General features: G+C 48.1%; 1 protein-coding gene across 1 annotated transcript in view; it reads right to left on the reverse strand.

The window, feature by feature from the left end:
- Positions 1–22,960, reverse strand: part of NCAN (neurocan) — a 107,304-nt gene that overhangs the window by 68,805 nt on the left and 15,539 nt on the right. Inside the window, exon 2 of the mRNA XM_070931820.1 lies at positions 4,678–5,079. Coding sequence (XP_070787921.1) covers positions 4,678–5,079 — 402 coding nt within the window. The remainder of the gene's footprint in view (positions 1–4,677; positions 5,080–22,960) is intronic.

Here is a 22,960-nt window from a genome sequence, read left to right on the forward strand (position 1 = left end):
TTGGATAGGTCTTATTTCCGGGGACACATGGTAGTTTCCAGATTCTAGACTGAGGATAGGGGCATATAGACAGTCATTAACAGGTAGCGCCAGTTTGGTAGGATGGTTAAAGGCACCAGACTAGAAACTGGGAGACTGGGAGTTCTAGCCTAGACTTGGAAACAACACCTGCTGGGTGAATTTGGACTCATGACTTTCAGCTCAGCTTGCCAAGAAAAATGCAGGGACTTTCCAAGCAGTTGTCAGGAGTAAAAGAAAAAAGAAAATGACTTTCTAGTGCGAAAAAAACAAACAGATAGAGCAGCACTTAATCAATCTTGGCTGACAAAAACAGATAGAGGGTGTCTAACTGTCCTTGGTTGATCTCTAAAGCTAAGCAGGGTCAACCATGGTAAGTTCTTGGATGGGAGAACGCCTGCCTCAATGGGAAATTAAACTCTTGGAAAAAGGCTAGGTCAAACCACTTCTGGGCTGCAATGTCGCTAGGATATTTGCGATGGAGGCAATCGCGCAACTCAAGGGCATCTTCTCCTCTCCTTTTAATAAAAAGTATTGTGAAATACAGCCTTTGATGATTGCTGTTTGAATTCTTTCCGAAGGAGCTCTTGCACACTGATTGAGTGCAGCACAACCTTCTCCCTCCTTCCTTTTTTTTTTTCCTTTTGTGTCATGTCTCTTACTTAGAAAGCTCCGTGACAGAGGTTGTCAAATTATTGAACTTCGTAAACCACCATGATGTCCTTTAATTAGCATACAAGGGAGGCTCAAAGTCTACGTGCAATCACAACCGGATTGGGTTTTTTTGTAGTCTTTCATTAACGCACACCTACACACCCCTTTGATATAAAAGCAAGGGAGGAATACGATTAAACCAATGGGAACGAAAGCTAAGGTTGAATTGTTTCTCACAATGCCCTGTATCAAAATCAAATCGAGGTTCTGTTTTTCGCTGTGACGGCCTCTGTTTTCACTGGCAGAGAGCTGCAGGAGGCCCTCATGGCCGAAAACAGAGCCCAGAAGAGTGCGAGCAGCCCTCCCGAGCTCCGTTTTCACTGGCAGAGGGCTGCAGGAGGCTCTCACAGCTGAAAACAGAGCCCGGAAGAGCTGGGAGCAGCCCTCCCGAGTTCTGTTTTCACTGGCAGAGGGCTGCAGGAGGCCCTCACAGCTGAAAACAGAGCCCGGAAGAGCTGTGAGCAGCCCTCCCGAGCTCCGTTTTCACTGGCAGAGGGCTGCAGGAGGCTCTCACAGCTGAAAACAGAGCCCAGAAGAGCTGGGAGCAGCCCTCCCGAGCTCCGTTTTCACTGGCAGAGTGCTGCAGGAGGCCCTCACAGCCGAAAACAGAGCCCGGAAGAGCTGCGAGCAGCCCTCCCGAGCTCCGTTTTCACTGGCAGAGGGCTGCAGGAGGCTCTCAAGCCGAAAACAGAGCCCGGAAGAGCTGGGAGCAGCCCTCCTGAGCTCTGTTTTCACTGGCAGAGGGCTGCAGGAGGCCGTCATGGCCGAAAACAGAGTCCAGGAGGGCCATGTGCATCCCTCACAGGCTCCCTTTTCACTGGCAGAGGGCTGCAGGAGACCCTCACAGCCGAAAACAGAGCCTAGGAGGGCCGCATGTGGCCTTCCCGAGCTCCATTTTCGCTGGCAGAGACACTGCAGGCCGGTCCTTCGCTGTTTCGAGGGCGGGCCCGCGGGCCAGATCTAAGTACCCTGAGGGCCGGATCCGGCCCACAAACCTTGAGTCTGACACCACTGAACAAACTGCTTCGGCCTGCCAACTCCATAAATGTATGCTGAAGGAACCGGCATTAAATCAGGAAGAATTTCATAGCATCTTTTAAGAGCCAGAAATATTTCTCAAAAGACAAAAGGCATTTCGGATGAAATGAGTTGTGGCTCTCGAAAGCTTCTGCCTTTTGGGGGAAAAAAAAAACGTTTAGTTGAAAAAGTGCTCCCATACAGGCGGTCCTCGACTCACAACCATTCATGCAGTGACTGTTCACAGTTACAACGGCACTGGAAAAAGTGACGTGCAATCATTTTTCTCACTTACGATGGTTGCACCATCCCCAATCATCGCATGATTAAAATTCAAACGCTTGACATCTGGCTCATATTTATGGACGGTTGCAGTATATTGGGATCCCTTTTGCGACCTTCTGACAAACCAAGTCAATGGGGAAAGCCAGATTCACTTAACTGTGCCACTTCAACCGTGGCAAGAAAGGTCGTAAAATGGAGCAAAACTCACTTAACAAATGTCTCGCTTAGAAACATAAATTTTGGTCTCGATTGTGGTCGTAAATCGAGGACTATCTGTATATGGCATTAATGCAATGCTTCCCAATTTTTTCCCTTTATTATCCAAAATTGCTTATCAGAAAGTTTTAAACTTCAAGGACCGATTTCAAGGCCTTTCCTTCAGCACCTCTGTAGCTTTGACCGGTTGCTGAATGAATGTTCGTAACTTGAGGACTACCTGTATTATAAAAACCCTATCACTGAATGATAGGGTTATGTTATTTCAACAAATTATCATTGGTAATTTCATCGGTTTTCATCTTCGTGGGAATCCTTTGGGGGGGATTTTTGAATGTATTTTAGTACATGTGGCAAAATTAAATCAGTTTAAATCAATTAAAAACACCTGTTCTGCTTGGGTAATGGGCTCCTGTGTTATTATCCAAAGAAAAAACAATTTTACCCAATTTTAGGTAATTTACCCAGGCATGGCAAGCAATGCATAATAGCATCTTGTCACATAATCTTTGGTGATTATTTTGCAGTTTTGATCAGAGTTTAGAAGCAGTTTTGCCTCCCTTCCATCAGTCACCAAATATTTCTCATCTCTTTCTGAGACATAAAAGCAGAGCCCTGCAACTGTCTTCCCCCCGCCCCTTTACTCTCGCCTGACAATCAGGAGACTGTGAATTCGATCCTGGGTAGAAGCAGATATTACTCTCTCTGGGCACACTGAGAAGATATCTGCTGAACAAAACTCTGCACTGGCAACAGGAAGGGCATCCGGCCAATAAAACACTCTGCTAGCTCCATTCAGTTGCCCAGATTCCACCCCACAAGGGATTATGGGGTTGTTACATGATGATGATGATGATATAATCAGAGGTGGGTTTCACATAATTTTACCTCTGGTTTGCCGCGCACCAAAAATGTGAGTGCACAGCTTCTGCGTATGCACTTTGACCATGCAAGTGGCTTGCACGCATGCCCACGGCTTGGAAAACGTGGTTAAATAGGACGGCATAGCACCAGGGCGGGTGGGTAGGGGTGGGCCCAGGGCAGGCCCACCCGCAGATCGCCACTACTGGTTTGCCCGAACTGGTCCGAACCGGCTGAATACCACCACTGGATAGAATGTAATATTATGGTGTCGTTAAGATAGATAGATAGATAGATAGATAGATAGATAGATAGATAGATAGATAGATAGATAGGGAGGGAGGGAAGGAAGGAGGGAGGGAGGGGCCAATCACCTCCAAGGTGTGGCTTTACTCCTAAATCGACCCTGCTTTCTTAGTTGTTCTTGTCTTCTGGCAGCTCTGTGCATGCGCACACTGGGAACAGGCTCCAGCTGTTCCTCTGCCTCACTGCTGTCTAGCTCCCTCTCTGCCTCCGATGCAGAGCCCTCGTCCGAGCTTTCCCCAGCTCCCAGGACTGGCCCATATTTCTCCCCAAACTCCCCACTGTCTGACTCTGCTGCCAGCTCTGCTGGCTGCCGGTGGGCCACAACAGATAGATAGATAGATAGATAGATAGATAGATAGATAGATAGATAGATAGATAGATAGGTAGATAGGTAGATAGATAGATAGATAGGGAGGGAGGGAGACAGACAGACAGACAGACAGACAGACAGACAGACAGACAGACAGACAGATAAATAATCTGGATGTCCTGCTTCAGAGATAGATAGATAGATAGATAGATAGATAGATAGATAGATAGATAGATAGATAGATAGATAGATAGATAGATAGATAAAGAGAGAGAGAGAGAGAGAGAGAGAGAGAGAGAGAGAGACAGACAGACAGACAGACAGATAAATAATCTGGATGTCCTGCTTCAGAGATAGATAGATAGATAGATAGATAGATAGATAGATAGATAGATAGATAGACAGACAGACAGACAGACAGACAGACATAGTGATATAGATATAGATATAGATATAGATATAGATATAGATATAGATATAGATATAGATATAGATATAGATATAGATACAGATCAGTGGTGGGTTTCAAAAATGTTTACTACCAGTTCTGTGGGTGTGACTTGGTGGGCATGGCATGGCTTGGTGGGCGTGGCTTGGTGGGCGTGGCAGGGGAGGGATACTGTAAAATCTCCATTACCAACCCACTCCAGGGAAAGGTTACTGCAAAATCCCCATTTCCTCCTGATCAGCTGGGACTCGGGAGGCAGAGAATAGATGGGGGCGGGGCCAGTCAGAATTTTTACTACCGGTTCTCTGAACTACTCAAAATTTCCACTACCGGTTCTCCAGAACTGGTCAGAACCTGCTGAAACCCATCTCTGATATAGATAGAGATAGAGATAGAGATAGAGATAGAGATGAGATAGAGAGATATAGATAGAGAGATATAGAGATAGAGAAATAGAGATAGAGATAGAGATAGAGATAGATATACTGAGTTCTTTTCTTACCTGTGACTTCCAGAGGCACCAAGTCTTGCTCATCATGAATCCCAGTGACAATCTCACATCGATAAAGTCCCGCATCGCTAGCCCGAGCTGACAGAAACAAGAGGGTGGCATTTTCTCGGTGGTGGGGGTATCCGGGCAAGGCGATTCTACCCTCGTAATTTTTGGAGATCTTTACCACGTTATCCTTGGCTACCAGCACAGAGAGATCTTCTGGCTGTCCCGTGGCAGACTGTACTTTGCTCCACTTGATACGGGGGGGATCAGACAGTTCACTAGGGTTGGGGGCGATGGAGCCTTGCAAGAGAAACAGGCAAGGCAGGGACACCGGTTCCGCCAGCCCGACCCTCACTGGCTGGTGGCTGACTTTGTTGATATGGATCACTTTCCCAGGATCCTGGGAACCTAGAACAAAAGATGGCCATGAATTAGAGGAGATGCATGCCCAGATCAAGGATAATTTCTTCTTGCAAGACTAACTTTCCACCCTGGTTAACACACAGCCCTGGCTATTTTCACATATAAGTAATCTATTCAACGTTACAACAGCCCTGAGAAATGTGATTTATGACCAGCCCTCAAACTTATGATTATTATTATTATTTTTTTAATTTGATTCATATGCCGCCCTTCTCCGGAGACTCAGGGCGGCTTACAATGCGTTAAGCAATAGCCTTCATCCTTTTGTATATTTATACAAAGTCAGCTTATTGCCCCCACAAACTGGGTCCTCATTTTACCCACCTTAGAAAGGATGGAAGGCTGAGTCAACCTTGAGCCTGGTGAGATTCGAACTTGCAATAATTTCAGACAGCTGGTGTTAATCACAATGCTTTTTGTCTGCTGAGCCACCAGGCCCTTATTTGATTATTTCAGGTAGTCCTTGACTTAGAACCATTCATTTAGTGACCATTCGAAGATACAATAGTGACTTATGAACATTTTTCATCACTTATAACATCCCCGTGGTTAAATGGACAAAATTCAGATGCTTGGCTACTGGATCATATTTATAATGGTTGCAGTCCTGGGGATATGTCATCACCTTTTGCAATCTTCTGACAAGCAAAGTCAATGGCGGCCAGATTCATTTTATAACTGTGTTATTAATTTAGCAGCTGCAGTGATCCACTTTAACAACAGTGGCAAGAATAGAATAGAATAGAATAGAATAGAATAGAATAGAATAGAATAGAATAGAATAGAATAGAACAGAATAGAATAGAATACAGAGTTGGAAGGGACCTTGGAGATCTTCTAGTCCAACCCCCTGCTCAGGCAGGAAATCCTATACCCATGATGGCAAATCTATGGCACGTGTGCCAGAAGTGGCACACAGCTCAGCTGCACATGTGTGTGCGCCTGCCACTGGCCAGTTTTTCTTCGGATCTCTGCTGCTCATGCGTGGAGGCTGGAACATGTGCAGGGAGGACATGCATTGCATTTTGGGGGTGCACACGCTTGCGCTTTGGGTACTTGGTCCAGAAAAAGTTAGCCATCACTGCCCTATACCATTTCAGACAAATGGTTGTCCAATCTCTTCTTAAAAACTTCCAGTGTTGGAGCATTCATAACTTTTGGAGGCAAGTTATTCCACTGATTAGTTCTGTTAGGAAATTTCTCCTTAGTTCTAGGGTTGCATAATGGGGCAAAACTCACTTAACAGCTGTTTTACAGAAATGTTGAGCTCACCTGTGGTCTAGAACTACCTGTACAGCATCCCAGCAGTCATGTGATCAAAATTTGGCTGCTGGGCAACCAGCCAGATTTGCTTAACAACGTTGTGATTCGCTTAACGATCACCCCAGAAAAGATTGTAAAATCAGGCATGATGAGTCCCTTAAGGATCGCATCACTTAGTCTTTGATGTTTGTTTGTTTGTTTGTTTGTTTGTTTGTTTGTTTATTTATTTATTTATTTATTTATTTATTTATTTATTCAGATTTCTATACCGCCCTTCTCCTTTCGGACTCAGGGCGGTGAACAGCCAAAGTAAAACACTTTAATACACAAAAGTTAAAATAGATTTAAAATAATTAAATAAATTTGGCCATAATTTAAAACATTTCAATTTAAAACCAATTTCAAATTTTAAAAACCCATGTTCTGGTCCCAAGTGTGATTGTTGAGTCAAGAACTACCCATAACTTGTTACTCCCTCCATAAACAAACCACTTTTATCAGATTGTACAACACGCAAAGACAATGTGCTGAACCACAGAGGAGAGAATCCCCTTTTATCTTAGCCTAGCATGTTGTAAGGGATGTGGTGGCTCAGTGGCTAAGACACTGAGCTTGTCGATCGAAAGGTTGGCAGTTCAGCAGTTCGAATCCCTAGCGCCGCATAACGGGGTGAGCTCCCGTTACTTGTCCCAGCTTCTGCCAACCTAGCAGTTCGAAAGCACATAAAAAATGCAAGTAGAAAAATAGGGTCATTTTTACTATTTTATAATAGCAGCTCTCCGTGCCATATCGGCATTTAATCATGCTGGCCACATGACCACAGAGACATCTTCGGACAGCGCTGGCATGGAGATGAGCACTGCCCCCTAGAGTCAGGAACGACTAGCACATATGTGTGAGGGGAACCTTTACCTTTACCTTTAGCATGTTGTATGAAACTAGGGGAAAATTTCCTGCCTTGAAATTCGACTCAGGACCAGGCAGAAGTTTGAACAAGATCTTTTTGCGCTTTCTACGGTAGTAGTTTTCAATTGGCTTCACTCCTCAGAGTTTAATATATCAGTATTTCTTTTTTCCACCCTAAATTTAGTTAAACACTTGAAATATGTACACATCAGATCTCTCAGCCTCCTCCCCTGCACAGATTATGGGTCAACTTCTTCACCCTGATGAAAAAAAACTGTTTTCCTCTCTCCAGATTGGTCTATGCTGAAATCAATCATCACTGCGCAGAGGCAGTTACTTGCTCATCCTTCTGATTGATTTTTCTCTGCAGACAACTGGAACCAATTATAGCAAAAGGAGACGAATGGGGAGGAAAGAGGAAGGGAAGGGAAACAGCTATTCTCAGGGACCCAACTAATGTGTGTGTCAGCACTTCAAGCTGCATTTACTCTAGTGCTGACATAAGAAGGAGAAGTGGAGGCGTCTGGAATGGACGTTGTCTTACCTGAACGTCCCTTTTCTGGGCGCTGCGTACACTATCCATTAATGGGTTAACTTCTTCAGCCTTTGGCAATAACTGAGTGAGAGCTCAATTTCCCTTTCCTGTTGCCCTGCCACGCCCCTTAATCCCATGATCCCCAGTCTGAACGAAGTTATGGTAGACCACACCGTGATAGGTAATCAACATAACTTTAATGAAAAAAACCAACTGTAAACAACAACAACACTACTGGCCAAGGCCAATGAGAAAAAGGGGGAGGGTATGGATAGTGTACGCAGCACCCAGAAAAGGGACGTTCAGGTAAGACAACGTCCATTTTCCTGTGCGCTGCTCCCACTATCCATTAATGGGATATACCCAAGTTTAAACCCCATGGGTGGGAAGTCGCGTGTCCCCAGAGTCCTCCTCTGACACCACCGTCTGCAATACTCTACGGCCGAAGGACGCCTCAGCGGAGCTGTAGGCGTCTATCTTGTAGTGACGGATGAAAGGCGTCATCGATGACCAGGTCGCTGCTCTGCAGATATCTGCCACCGACGCCTGCGTTGCCCAGGCCGCCGATGTGGCCGCGCTGCGTGTGGAGTGTGGGAGAATCTTTCCGGGAGGAGTTTTAGAGTTCAGTTCGTACGCCAACGCAATACAGGCCTTAATCCATCTGCTCACCGTGGATGCTGAGATCTTCAGTCCCATGGAGGCCGGGTTGAAAGACACTAAGAGCGCCTCCGTGTGTCGGAAGGCCGCTGTCCTGTTAATGTAGATGCGCAGGGCGCGGCGAACATCGAGGGAATGCCATTGCTTCTCTCTGCTGTTGCGCGGGCAGGGGCAGAAGTCCGGTAGGATGAGCTCCTGGGCGCGGTGGAACCAGGAGTTCACCTTGGGGATGAAGGCCGGATCCATCCGCAGGACCACCGTCGTGTCTCTGAAGATACAAAGATCCTTTCTGATTGAAAGTGCTGCTAACTCCGAGACTCTTCTGGCTGAGGTGATGGCCAGCAGGAATGTCACCTTGAATGATAAGTGTTTGATGGCAGCTGAGCCCAAGGGCTCGAATGGGGGGCCTGTTAGGGCCCGAAGCACCAGCGAGAGGTCCCAGGTCGGGTACCTGTGCACTGTAGGGGGGCGCAAGTTCTTGGCGCCGTGAAGGAACCCTTTGATGCGCGGGTGATGGGATAGCGCTTGGTATGGAGGGCAAACGATGACTGTGGACAGAGCCGCTGTTTGGCGTCTTAGTGTCGCTGGCGCCAGCCCTTTTTCCAGACCTGACTGCAGGAATTCGAGGATGTTCTGGACCGTTGCTGATGTTGGGTCCTCATGGTGCTGAGAGCACCAGTGGCAGAACGCCCGCCACGAGGCCTCATAAATGCGAGTCGTGGAGGGCCGCCTGGCAGCTTGGATAGTATTTACTACCCCATCTGATAGTTTGTCTCTTTTCAGGATGACCCTCTCAAATGCCAGACGGTCAATTGTAGCCACTGAGGCTCTGGATGACTGACCGCCCCTTGGCAGAGTTCCACCTGGTGGGGGGGGATGTGCCAGGGATGCCCCACGGATAGAGCCATGAGGTCGGCGTACCACGGTCGTCGAGGCCAATTGGGGGCCACTAAGAGAAGGTCTGCCCTCTCGGCCAGCAGTTTCCGGATGAGGCGAGGAAGAAGAGGAATAGGTGGAAAGGCGTAGAGTAGGCCCCCGGGCCACCTGCATCGTAGGGCATCGTGGTCCTCCGCCTGTGCTGATGGGTAGCGGGATATGAAGCGGGTCAGCTGAGCGTTTTCCGGGGTCGCGAAGAGGTCCACCTCCGGCATCCCGAAGCGGGCGCTGAGCTCCCGAAATAGGCGCGGGTGTAGTTGCCACTCCGCTGGGTCTATCAGTTCGCGGCTGAGCCAGTCCGCCCTGACGTTGGTTGCTCCCGAAATGTGCTCCGCCCTGATCGACAGTAGGTGAGACTCCGCCCAGGCGAATAGGGCCTCGGACTCGAACATCAGCGCACGGGACCTCGTGCCCCCCTCCCTGTTGACGTGTGCTTTTGCCGCAATGTTGTCTGTGCGGATCAGAACGTGCTGGCCCTGGAGTGCTGTCTGGAACTGACGTAGCGCCAGCCTGATTGCTCGGAGTTCCAGGAGGTTGATGCTGCTGAGTCTTTCGCTCCTGGACCATTGGCCTTGGGCTACCAAATGGTGCAGGTGGGCACCCCAGCCCCGCAGACTTGCATCTGTGGTTAGTGTGAGTCTGTCCGGGTCCAGGAAGTCGCTGCCCTTGAGGAGTGCGGGGGACTTCCACCATCCGAGGGAGAGACGGACCTGAGATGGTATGGTTACCTTGCGCTTCAGGTTGGTCTTGCCTGCTCTCTGGAATGGCAGCAGGAACCATTGGAGGGCCCGCGAGTGTCTGCGTGCCCACGGAACAATGCCGAAGCAGGATACCATCTTCCCGAGGAGTGATGCTAGTTGAACCAGGGGGACTCTCCCCCCTTCTGAGACCTGCTGGATTAGGTCTCGAATGCTCCGGATCCTCTCCTGAGAGAGGAACACCTGGCCCCTGACCGTGTCTATCTCCGCCCCCAGGTGCTGGAGTCGAGCTGACGGTTGTAGCTGGCTTTTCTCGAAGTTGATGGAGAAGCCATGGTCTTGGAAAGCCCGCAGGACTCTTGCCATATCCGAGGTCGCCTGGCCGAGCGACGACGAGAGGATCAGAATGTCGTCGAGGTAGCAAAGGAGGCGCACTGGAATGGAGTGGAGTGTGGCCGCCACCACCGCTACTAACTTGGTGAATGTGCGGGGCGCCGACGAGAGTCCGAATGGCATAGCGCGGTACTGGAAGTGCTGGCCTGCAAACTCGAATCTCAGGAAGCGCCGGTGACTGGGATGGATCGGCACATGAAGGTAGGCCTCCCGCAGGTCGACAGACTGGAGCAGATCTCCTCTCCTTACGCCCGCTAGTATCGACTTGAGGGAGTGCATTTTGAATCTGCGATACTTTACCGACTAGTTTAGTCGTTTGAGATTCAGAATGGCTCTCCAGCCTCCCGAGCTTTTGGGTACCAGGAAGAGGGTCGAGTAGAAACCGGAGCCCTGCTGATTTTGGGGCACCGGTTCTATAGCTCTTATCTCCAGCAGGTGGGCGATCTCCTGCGCCAGAAGGTCTCTGAGTTCCCTGGACTGTGGGACCGGGCAACGTACAAAGCGGCTGGGTGTAGGGCCGGAGAATTCGATGGAGAGCCCTGAGGAGATCGTGCGCTGAATCCACGAGTCTTCCGTTGATCGGGCCCATTGCTGGTGGAAGAGCTGAAGTCTCCCGCCGATGGGCCCCACTGCCCGGGCGTCACTTCCCCCTCCTGGCAGTCTTGAAGCCGGCCCCGCGAAAAGGTCGTTTAGCTTGCTGGGGTCGGCCACGGTCTCGGTACTGAGATCTGTCTTGGTGTCTGCCAGTGCTCTGGAAGTGGGAGCGCTGTGGTGGGGGGCCTCTTGGCCCTGCGCTGGGCCGAAAGGGCTGCTGGTAAGAGTACGGTGTGTATCTGCGGTCCTGCCGTCGGTACGCAGATGGGAGCACCTTCCTCTTATCTTTGTCTTCGACCAAAACTGGTTCCAAGGCCGCCCCAAATAAGTCTGGGCCTTGTACGGGGCTGCGGCCAGCCTCCATTTGGCCTTAAGGTCTGCCTTCCAGGGGCGAAGCCAGAACAGCCTTCTTGCTGTAACGTTCGCTGCCAGAGATCTAGAGGCAAATTTGGCGGAGTTCAGGGATGCATCCGCGGCATATTCGGTGGCGGCTAGGATCTTGTTTAAGTCCTGGTGCAGCCTAGCATCTTCCGGGGGCAGCTTTTCCTGTAATTGGCGTAGCCAGATGAGGGTGGCTCTGTTGAAAAAGGAAGTTGCCGTCGCCGTCCTGATTGCCCACGCCGCGGCCTGATGAGATTTATGGAGGGCCCACTCCGTCCTTTTGTCTTCAGCTTTCAGCCCGTCAACGGCATCCGTGGACCCCATCGATGAGGATGACAGGGAGGCGACCGGCTGGTCCACTGATGGAAGAGTTAAAAGGTCCTCCAGCTCCTGGGCCGAACAGTAGAGCTTCTTGTCCAGGCTGCTCGGGGTTGTTAGCGAGCCTGGCTGCCCCCAGGGGTTCTGGATCACGTCCGAGAAGAGCTGGGGGCAGGGAATACAGTCCTTTTCCTGCTTGGCGGACTTGAAGAGTGCGTCATGGGGTCCCTCAGCTGCGGTACTGGGCGCGGCTGTGTCCCCAGGCACGCCCAAATTGGTTGTGAGGCGCGCCTTGTGCAGTAGAGATTTGAATAAAGCTGGGCAAAACAGGCCTGTGAAAGCCGGAGCATCTGGCGTCAGGCCCTCATCCTCTGACAACTCAAAGGTCTCTGGGCCTTCCTCCGCTTGGTCTGAATCCTCAGACGAGGATGACTGGGTATGCGCCTGTTGGTGCTGGGCCAGTCGGTGCTGGGGCGCCCCCTGTGCTTGTGGTTGGCGAGGGGGGCCCCCTGCAGCCTGTTGCCAGCCTGCAGCCAAGAAAGAGGACATAGCTGAGAACATGGTTTGAAAGTCTAGCTGGCTGGGTGGTAAGGGCCCTTCTGGAGCGCGCAGGCCAGCTGCCGTTGGCGTGAATGTTGCCTCAGCCCCACGGTGGCGCCAGTGAGGTGGGTCCGATAGTGGTATGTCTGGCAAAGAGCGGGATGCTCCTCTGGGTCGAGGAAATCCCTGGTTGAGGTCGGTTGCGTTCGGGGTTGCCGGTGTTAGGGCCAATTCCGCCAGACTCGTGATGCCAGGGCCCGCCTCCGCGCGTGCCTGGGGTGAGGAGCTAGGAAACCCCGGCCCTTGGATAGGTGTTGCTGCTCTCTCCTTCTGTGCTTTGGCACAGAGGCGCTCTAAGGTTTTATGGCGTCTTGCAGCATCCCTATCTTTGATCTGGGGCGTCTCTTCCCCCCGGTCTTTATGATGAGAGGACCTCTTTTTGGAATGCTTCTTGGATTTGGTCTCCTTGGGAGGAGGGCTTGTCTCCAGCTCTGGGTCAGATGAGAAGGGTGAGTCTGACAAGGCCATGGTTGCCATCTGTCCCTCTTAGCCTGCTTCCTGTTTGGTGCTTTAAGAGGGGCCCCTGTGCCACCGCAGAAATGGGGCTTGTAGCAGCTAACCCCTGGGGAAGGGCCTGCAGATGATGAGGGCCTCTGAGAACCAATGAGGGCGGGGCTAGCCCTATTTGAATGAGGCCAAGATGGCGGCCCGGGGATCCTCCTCTAGGCTGGAGCACGTGGCTATGGAGTATGAGGGCTGGGGAAGCTGCGGTCTCACAGCGGCGGCCCGAGGGTCCTACCGCCTGCCGCGCTCAGCCGATGCAGCCCTGAGGGCTCTGGCAGCAAGTAGGAGGAGGGGGGGGCTTTTGCCTCACCGCGCTGCTCTCCTCTGCTCCACGTGCGTTGCGCCGGGATTGGGAGGCTGCGGACTCACAGCGGCGGCCCGAAGGTCCTACCGCCTGCCGCGCTATCCCCGCTGGGCTCCTGATAGCGAGGGGAAGGAGGGGGGGTGGCTAGCCTCACCGCTCTCCGCTCTCTCTCTCCCTCGCCTCCGACGGGCGGCTGCTCCTATCGCTGCTGCGTTGCCGCCGAGGCTCGCTCTCCCCCTCCTCTGTTAAGGGGGAGGCCGGCTCTCTCTCTCTCTCTCTGCAAGTTGAAGCTGGCGTGGATCGGGAGCCTCCGGCGATGCGAAGCGTGGGCGGCCGAAGCAATCACCGCCGCCCAGCTGATGAGCCGATTCTTCGCTTCGGCTTGAAGCAGGGAGCCGAAGTACAAAAATAAGCTACTCAAAAATAAAGAAATAAAATCCTAGGAAAGGGAAGGAAATGGGCTTGGAAGCCTGAGCTCAAAAACACACTTCAGTCTTTGCCAATAACTGAGTGAAGACTGGGGATCATGGGATTAAGGGGCGTGGCAGGGCAACAGGAAAGGGAAATTGAGCTCTCACTCAGTTATTGCCAAAGGCTGAAGAAGTTAACCCATTAATGGATAGTGGGAGCAGCGCACAGGAAAAAGGGACGTTTGACTTTTCACCTACTTATTTTCCCTGGAGATAATATCCCCTAGGACCGTGATGGCGAACCTATGGCACGTGTGCCACAGGTGGCACGCGAAGCCATATCGGTGGGCACGCGGGCATTGTCCTAGCTCAGCTACAGCTTGCATGCGCGCACCAACCAGTTGATTTTCGGGCCGTGAAACAGGCTGTTTCCGGCCTCCAGAGGGCCTCCAGGGGTGTGTGGGGAAGGCCGTTTTCGCCCTCCCCAGGCTCCTAGAAAGCCCATGGAGCCTGGGGAGGGCGAAAAACGGCCTACCGGGCCCAGTGTGCCATTGTGTGCCAAAAGCGTGGGGAGCGTGGGGGGTGCATTGAATTATGGGTGTGGGCACGCACTCGCGCAACTCCCCCACACTCTCCATGCTTTTGGCACGTGACGGCAAAAAGGTTAGCCGTCACTGCCCTAGGAGATGGAATGGGAGGGGGGAAATTCCTTTGAGCTGGAGCGGTAGATTAGGGGTAGAATGACTTGGAAGATGGCCAATGAGTGCAGGAGAGTGGGGAATGGAAAGGGAGGGTTTTGGGTCTGGAAGTCAGTGTTGGCTTCGATGGAGTCGGGTTTTAGAATGTCGTGCTTAATAAATAGGAGTTTTTCTTCAAAGACTTTGTTTGAAATGCAATTTATTTGAGACGACTTCAAAACTTGAAAGTGTGTCTATGGAGATTTTCAGTCATTCAGGTCATGGTTGTCCCAAAGGTGCTTTTTTCAAGCGGCAACTGGACTTTCTGGGTTTTCTTTGAAGAAGTTTCGTTTCTTATCCAAGAAGCTTCTTCAGCTCTGACTGGATGGTAGAGAATGGAAGGATTTACATTCCTTGCAGACAGCTGGTCATTTGCATCCTTTTAGAGAGTTGTCGAGGCCACTTGGAGGTTTATCTGTGTCCTCAGGGTCTGTTCAATAAATGTATGTCAAAATTGTATGGCACAGCCTTCTTTCAACAGAGGGGGAGGGGGAGGGGTATCTACAATATAGTCCTTTCAGCAGTTCCAAAAAGGTTTCACACCAATTTGCACCACTCAAGTGACCCTGAGGACCCAGATAAACCTCCGGGTGGCCTCAAGGGCTCTTTAAAAGGATGCAAATGACCAGCTGTCTGCAAGGAATATAAATCCTTCCATTCCCCACCATCAGTCAGAGCTGAAGAAACTCCTTGGATGAGAAGTGAAACATCTTCAAAGGAAAAAACAGGAAGTCCAGTTGCCTCTTGAAAAAGCACATTTGGAACTAACTGAAGGGTCTTGTTGTCTCTGCAACCCTGTTGAAGGTAATGAGCAAAAATAATTCACTTTCAAAGTCCAGGTTCACTGACGTTAGAAACCAAGCTCGATAAATTGATCAGGAAGTAAGTAATAAGTAATAATAATTACTACTACTACTACTACTACTAATAATAATAATAATAATAAGTAAGTAAGTAATAAGTAAGCACTTATTCTTCTAGAGAAACTCTACCCAGAAAGACAGTGCGGAGCAGTGGTTAAAGCAAGTGGTTGTCTCCGACCACAAACTGAATCCCGAAAGTTTCCTAAAAGTGATCTCTGACCAGAGATCTTCCCCCTAGAAACCTGCTGAGCAGAATGGAAAAACGATGAGACTTTCTTTTAGTCCCACCCACCACTGATTTTGGCTCCATCCATCTCATGGTTCCTGAGAATTTAACTCCAAGAGATTGTGATTCTCCATTAGAGCTACTAGACATCCGGCAAAAGGAACATAGAACATAAAATCATAGGGTTGGAAGAGCCCTTCTAGTCCAACTCCCTGCTCAAGCAGAAGACCCCCTACCATACTGGACAAACGGCTGTCTAGACTCTTCTTGAAAACCTCCAATGATGGAGCACCCACATCCCAGGCCACCCCAGCGATGCCCTTGAAGTGATGGCCCAGTGCCTGGAGGCTGTACGGATCTGGATGGGGAGGAACAAGCTCAAGCTCAACCCTTCCAAGACTGAGTGGCTGTGGTTCCCGGCATCCCGATATAGTCAGCTGACTCCATCACTGACTATCGGGGGCGAGTCTTTGGCCCCCGTTGAGAGGGCGCGCAATCTGGGAGTCCTCCTGGATACGCAGCTGTCTTTGGAGGAACATCTGACGGCTGTTGCCAGGGGGACCTTTTGTCAGGTTTGCCTGATTCGCCAGTTGCGCCTCTTTCTTGATCGGGATTCCGTGTGCACCGTCACTCATGCCCTCGTCACCTCTCGCCTGGACTACTGCAACGCTCTCTACATGGGGCTCCCCTTGAGGAGCACCCGGAGGCTCCAACTGGTCCAGAATGCAGCCGCGCGGGTAATTACAGGAGCTGCTTGGCGCTCCCACATAACACCGCTCCTGCGCGAGCTGCACTGGCTCCCAGTGGTCTTCCGAGTGCGCTTCAAGGTGTTGGTTACCACCTTTAAAGCGCTCCATGGCATAGGACCTAGTTATCTCCGAGACCGCCTTCTGCCACCGACGACCTCCCATCGACCCGTGCGCTCCCACAGAGAGGGCCTCCTCGGGGTGCCATCAGCCAAGCAATGTAGGCTGGTGACCCCCAGGGGGAGGCCTTCTCTGTGGGGGCACCTACCCTCTGGAATCAGCTGCCCCCAGAGATAAGGAGAATCCAAGACCTCCGTGCCTTCCGCCGTGCCCTTAAAGCTTTCCTTTTCCAACAAGCCGGGCTGGCCTAACAAATCCTTTTAAATGATTTTAAATTTGTATGTTTTTTAAATTTTTGGCCAATTTGAGATATTCCCTTTTAATCTGTTCTTAATGTTTATATTATGTGTTTTTATCTGGCTGTACACCGCCCTGAGTTCCCAGGAAGAAAGGCGGTATATAAATTCGAAGTAAAATAAAAAAATAAATAAAACTTCTGGAGGCAAGCTGTTCCACTGAATAATTGTTCTCGCTGTCAAGAAATGTCTCCTTAATTCTAGGTTGGCTCTTTCTTTAATGATCTTCTACTCGTTACTTCTTCTCCAGCCCTTGGGTACTTTGGAGAATACCCTGTTTCCCCCAAAATAAGTCATCCTCTGATAATAAGCCCAATTGGGCTTTTAAGCGCATGGCAATAAGGCCAAGCACTTAATTCAGGGTTCAAAAAAATATAAGACAGGGTCTTATTTTCGGGGAAACACGATAGGTCAATCCCCTCTTCTCTGTGACAGCCATTTAAGTACCCCTTTTTGTTTTCATCTCCTTTGTCCAACAGGCATACAGCAGCCTTGCAATCAAATACTGTCCATTTTCTGAGTGACTTTAATTTATTTACTTATTTGCACTGTTTCCCCAACAGTAGTCATTTATAATTGTCTGCTTCTTTCTTCCCCTTTCCCATGTCCAGCGACAGACCCGACAGCCTAGATTTATGTTATTCAACTGATTTCCTGATTCCAGTAATTGGCTTCAATCCAGCCCTTTCAAATCTATGATCACTGTAATCTGTAGATCACATGACACGTCGTACGATTTTTTTGGTGAAGTTTGAAAAGCACTTTGTTGTCAACCTTATATTACTGCTAGCATAGGTTTTTGAAGATAAAGATTTGTTGGAAAAACATGGGGATTGGAAAAAACCAGTTTTTTTTGGTGCTGGAAAAAGGTAATTTAATATATAGTGTGGTGGAATGTAGTCTGGATTTCCAGGAAGGAGGGGCTGCATTCAACAGGGACAAAGAGACAGTGAAGTTTAGATAGGTTGGTCAGAAATTCTCAGATTATAACTTTAATGATGCAAGTCGGGGTGGGTTCTAAATTTTTTTACTACCGGTTCTGCGGGCATGGCTTATTTTGTGGGCGTGGCTTGATGGTCATGTGACAATTCTTTAGGATTTAGCAGAGGTACTGGTCTACTAGGCTTTTAACTGCTTGCAGAGCTGTACCGGTCTACCCATTTGTTTTTGCAGGCACTGATCTACTCATGTATTTTTGCAGGCACTGCTCTACCCATTTATTTTTGCAGGCACTGATCTATTCATGTATTTTTGCAGGCACTGGTCTACTCATTTGTTTGCTTTTAACACTGATCAGCTGTAGGGCGGCCCTTTGAAGCCCCACAGCAAGAGTTTAAACAGTTTTTTTCCCTCTAGCCATCAGCTGGGACTCAGGAGGCAGCAATAGATTGGGGGTGGGGCCAAATAAAAGGTAAGAATAACGCGGGGGGGGGGGGGCGGGGAGGGAGTGGGGGGGGCAGAACCAGTTCGGTGACGTCATATCGTCACTGCTACTGGCTCGGGAGAACCAGGCCGAACCGGGAGGAACCCACCACTGATGCAGGTACAGGAAGTCCTCGACTTACAACAGTTCATTTAGTGACTGTTTAAAGTTACAACACCACTGAAAAAAGTGACTTTTGACCATTTTTCATACTTACAACCGTTGCAGCATCCCCTTGGTCACATGATTTACATTTAAATGCTTGGCAACTGACTCACATTTATGACAGATGCAGTGTCCAGGAGTCATGTAATTGCCATTTGTGACCTTCTGACAAGCAAAGTCAATGGGGAAACCAGATTCATTAACAACCATGTTATTAATTTAACGACTGCAGTGATTCACTTAACAAATGTGGCAAGAAAAGTCGTAAAATGGGGGCAAAACTCGCTTAACCAATTGGTCACTTAACAACATAACTTTGGGGCTCAATTATGGTTATAAGTTGAGGAGTATTTGTAGTTTCTTAAATTTGGCAAGATTCTGTCTATAGGAGACGAGCAACTCTGTTTGGAAGTAACTCTGGAAGTCTTTTTTGATTTTGGAACCTGACAACAGTACACATTTGCCTAAGTACCGTATTTTTCGGAGTATAAGATCCACTTTCCCCCCCCCCCAAAAGGGGGTGAAAATTTAGGTGCGTCTTATACACCGAATGTAGCCCCACCCATTCATTGCTCCTCACCCTTTGGACTCTGCCTCCCAGCAGTTTACCTCCTTGCAGCAAGCAGCAAGAAGAAACAGCTCCTTTCAGCTTCAGCACAGCCTAATTAGCACAAGTTGATTGGCTCAGCCTCCTGACTCTCAGCTGTTTTGCTCTCAGCTGTTTTGCGCCGGCCTCTGCTGCTTGCTGCAAGGAGGTAAATTGCTGGAGCAGATTTTTTTTTCTTGTGCTAATCAAGCTATGCTGAAAGCGAAAACAAAAGTAAAGCAGGCTATTTTGCTGTTTGTTGCAACGAGGCAAAATTGCTGGGAGGCAGAGGCAGGTTTCTTTTTCTTGTTTTCCTCACCAAAAAAGGTAGGTGCGTCTTATACTCCGATAAATACGGTACTTTTTTTTTCCACTGTTCAACAGTTAGTATGTCCTCCTTTCTCCCCAATCCATGCCCTTCTTTGCCTGCTCAGATATCTGGTTCACCATAACCTTCATCAACCAAAATTAGTGTTCTGTTTATAGAATCATAAACGAAGCAAGTTGGTTGGGTTTGTCCAACATGCCAAGCCTTCAAAACACATGCATGCACACAATCCTAACTAGGAGTAAAAGCAATCTTTGCATCTGTGAAGGTCTCTACAAGTGTTAAGAAACAGTGGTCTCTAAGCCCAACCTGTTTTGGAGTGGTGCTATGAGAATAAAGCCAGAAGAGAATTTACGTGGAACCAACTTCCAGCTGAGGTAGTGGGCCAGTTATTAGTAAAGGTAAAGGTTCACCTCGCACTTATGTGCTAGACGTTCCTGACTCTAGGGGGCGGTGTTCATCTCCGTTTCAAAGCTGAAGAGCCAGCGCTGTCCGAAGACGTTTCCATGGTCATGTGGCCGGCATGACTAAACACCAAAGGCGCACGGAACGCTGTTACCTTCCCACCAAAGGTGGTCCCTATTTATCTACTTGCATTTTTTTTTAACGTGCTTTCGAACTGCTAGATCGGCAGAAGCTGGGACAAGTAACGGGAGCTCACCCCATTACGCGGCACTAGGGATTCGAACCGCTGAACTGCCGACCTTTCGATCGACAAGCTCAACGTCTTAGCCACTGAGCTACCGCGTCCCTTATTAGTAACTGCGTCCCTTATTAGTTTAAATATGCTTGGGATAAACACATGTCGATCATCTGGCAAAAATTTTTAAAAAATCAAAGGGCAGACTTGATGGATCACTCGGTCTTTTTCTGCTATGACTTTTCTTTGCTTCTATGTCATCTTGAGCATCGTGAAATGAAGCGTTGGCTACAAGACAGAGAGACCCCAGTTGCAAATGAAGCAAATTTTTTCCCCAGCATTTCAGTGCTTTAGTGTCTGAAAAGATGCCTCAAAATAGGTAAGGCGTGTGAATGCAGCACCTGTTGGTTGAGTTTAGAAAAAGACACAGCTGCTTAATGAGTTGCTTTATTGTTGCTTTAATGAATGCCAAGAGTTGCTGGAAGTTGGCAGAATTTAATATGTTAAATTCTTTTCTGTTCACAGCAACGTGAAGACACAGCTGCTGCCAGTTCATTAGCTGGCATTGGCCTTCGTACACATCGATTTCTTCCCAAGAACTTGGGATGTTGTAATGTATTGGTGGAGCACATGTGAAGATCTAAGCAGTATGGCCTTTTGTGATTGACACATGGAAATATTGTCAATGCATAGATTTTTTTAAAAATTTCTATTTAAAATTTTGAGGTATAGTACCCATTGTGCCAATAACCACCAGGACCACCGTGTCTCGGTTATGCCATAATCTTTCAATTTTGGTCTTCAGATCTTAAATACTTTGTGATCTTTTCCAATCCTTTTGTCTTCTATTCTACCATCTCCTGGTATCTCCACATCAGTTACCTACACACATTATCCACGCATTTTAGTTTGGTGTATTATGAGCCAAGACTTTTATCAGTTTGCATTTGGAAATGCCACAATATTTTGCTCTGCTCATTTTCAACTACTTTTTCAACTCTTTTATGTTCTCACTAACTTTTTATTACCAACACATGATAATTTTTACAGATGTTCCAGGGAATCATTTGGGCAACTGTGCTATGTTGTTGTTTATCATCAGTTTCTTCTTGCACAAGCTGAGTATCGGAATCTATTGTTCCTTCTGCTTCTTTGTGCAATCTGCACTTTGAATCATTTGATGATTTTTTTTTCCAGTTCTGGTCTTGGTTGTATTAGTTCGAATAGATTGCTCTTGCACAGCCAAAATCAAGCCTTCAGTTTCTTTTTCTTTTAAAGTCCCAGTTGCAAAACATTGCCAAGTTTTATCTTCATCCACTTTCCCCTTGATCTTTTATAGAAATTGACTCTGTACTGCATTCCTCCAAGCAGCCTGGTTTATTGCCTTCCTTCAGACTCTAATTCCCTAATCTTTGCCAGCTTCTCTGCAGCATCTCTTTTTACATTAAGGATGAGGATGGGGAAGTGAGGGGCATTTATTGCTAGAAGAAGTGATTGTGAATAATAGAATAGAATAGAATTCTTTATTGGCCAAGTGTGATTGGACACACAAGGAATTTGTCTTGGTGCATATGTTCTCGGAGTACATGAAAGAAAAGATACATTCGTCAAGAACTTTGGTGGCGCAGCAGACTAAAGTGCTGTTAAGTAGCACCAGCTGCCTGCAATTACTGCAAGTTCGAATCTCACCAGGCTCAAGTTTGACTCAGCCTTCCATCCTTTCAAGGTAGGTAAAATGAGGACCCGGATTGTGGGGGCACTAAGCTGACTTTGTATAAAAAAGAACACTGCTTGGGGGGGGGGCGAAAGCCCTACTAAGCAGGTATATACAAAAGTATGAAGGCTATTGCTTAATGCATTGTAAGCCGCCCTGAGTCTCCGGAGAAGGGCGGCACATAAATTGAAATAATAATAATAATAATAATAATAATAATAATAATAATAATAATATACAACACTTAATGATAGTCATAGGGAACCAGTCAATATAAATCTTAAGGATACCAGCAACAAGGTTACAGTCATACAGTCATAAGTGGGAGGAGATGGGTGATAGGAACGATGAGAAGATTAATAGTAATGCAGACTTAATAACTAGTTTGACAGTGTTGAGGGAATTATTTGTTTAGCAGAGTGATGGCGTTCGGGGAAAAAACGGTTCTTGTGTCTAGTTGTTCTGTTGTGCAGTGCTCTATAGTGTCGTTTCGAGGGTAGGAGTTGAAACAGTTTATGTCCAGGATGCGAGGGATCTGTGGATATTTTCACAGCCCTCTTTTTGACTCGTGCAGTATACAGGACCTCCATGGAAGGCAGGTTGGTAGCAATTGTTTTTTTTCTGCAGTTCTAATTATCCTTTGAAGTCTGTGTCTGTCTTGTTGGGTTGCAGAGCCAAACCAGACAGTTATAGAGGTGCAGATGACAGACTCAATAATTCCTCTGTAGAACTGGATCAGCAGCTTCTTGGACAGTTTGAGCTTCCTGAGTTGGTGCAGAAAGAACTTTCTTTGTTGTGCTTTTTTGATGACATTTTTGATGTTGGGTGTCCATTTTGGTTATGAGATATGGTAGAACCTAGAAATTTGAAGGTCTCTACTGTTGATACTGTGTTGTCTAGTATTGTAAGAGGTGGTAGTATGGGAAGGTTTCTCCTAAAGTCCACCATCACATCTAATTGTGAAAAGTTTTAAAAGAGCTAATACTTTTGCCCCCTTTAACACCAGGCTTTAAGCTTCAAGAGGAACTAGCCAGGACCATCCATGGGAGAGGAATTGTCCAAAAAGTCAAATTGGCAGTTATGATTGGGTGATTTAAGCCCTGCCCCATTTGCATGTGCGTCACATTTAATCTAACCTTAATTTAATTTAAGTTTCATTTCATTTCAATTTAATTTAATTTAATTTTAATTGGGGTTTAAATTAATTTGAGTTTAATTTAAGTTTAATGTGCTAATTTTAATTTATGAAGCTTTTTATGGCTTGGCACTCGGTTACCAATAGAGCCACATTTCCCCAATAAAGTTGCCCCAACTACTGCATTTGGGCAAAAGTGGTATTCAGCTGATTCATACCGGTTCGCCCGAACTGGTAGCAGAGATCATGGGTGGGCCTGCCCACCCGCCCAACCGCCCCGGCTCTATGACGTCCTATTTAGGCACGTTTTTGAGGCCGGGCGCATGCACGGAAGGCGCATGAGCGAGCAAAGCGCATGCACGGAAGGTGGGCATGTGAAGCGAGCTTG

The sequence above is a fragment of the Pituophis catenifer genome, unplaced genomic scaffold (assembly GCF_029215685.1).
Source record: "Pituophis catenifer annectens isolate HBS135680 unplaced genomic scaffold, rPitCat1.0.hap2 SCAF_1, whole genome shotgun sequence".
NCBI classification, from domain to species: Eukaryota; Metazoa; Chordata; class Lepidosauria; order Squamata; family Colubridae; genus Pituophis; species Pituophis catenifer.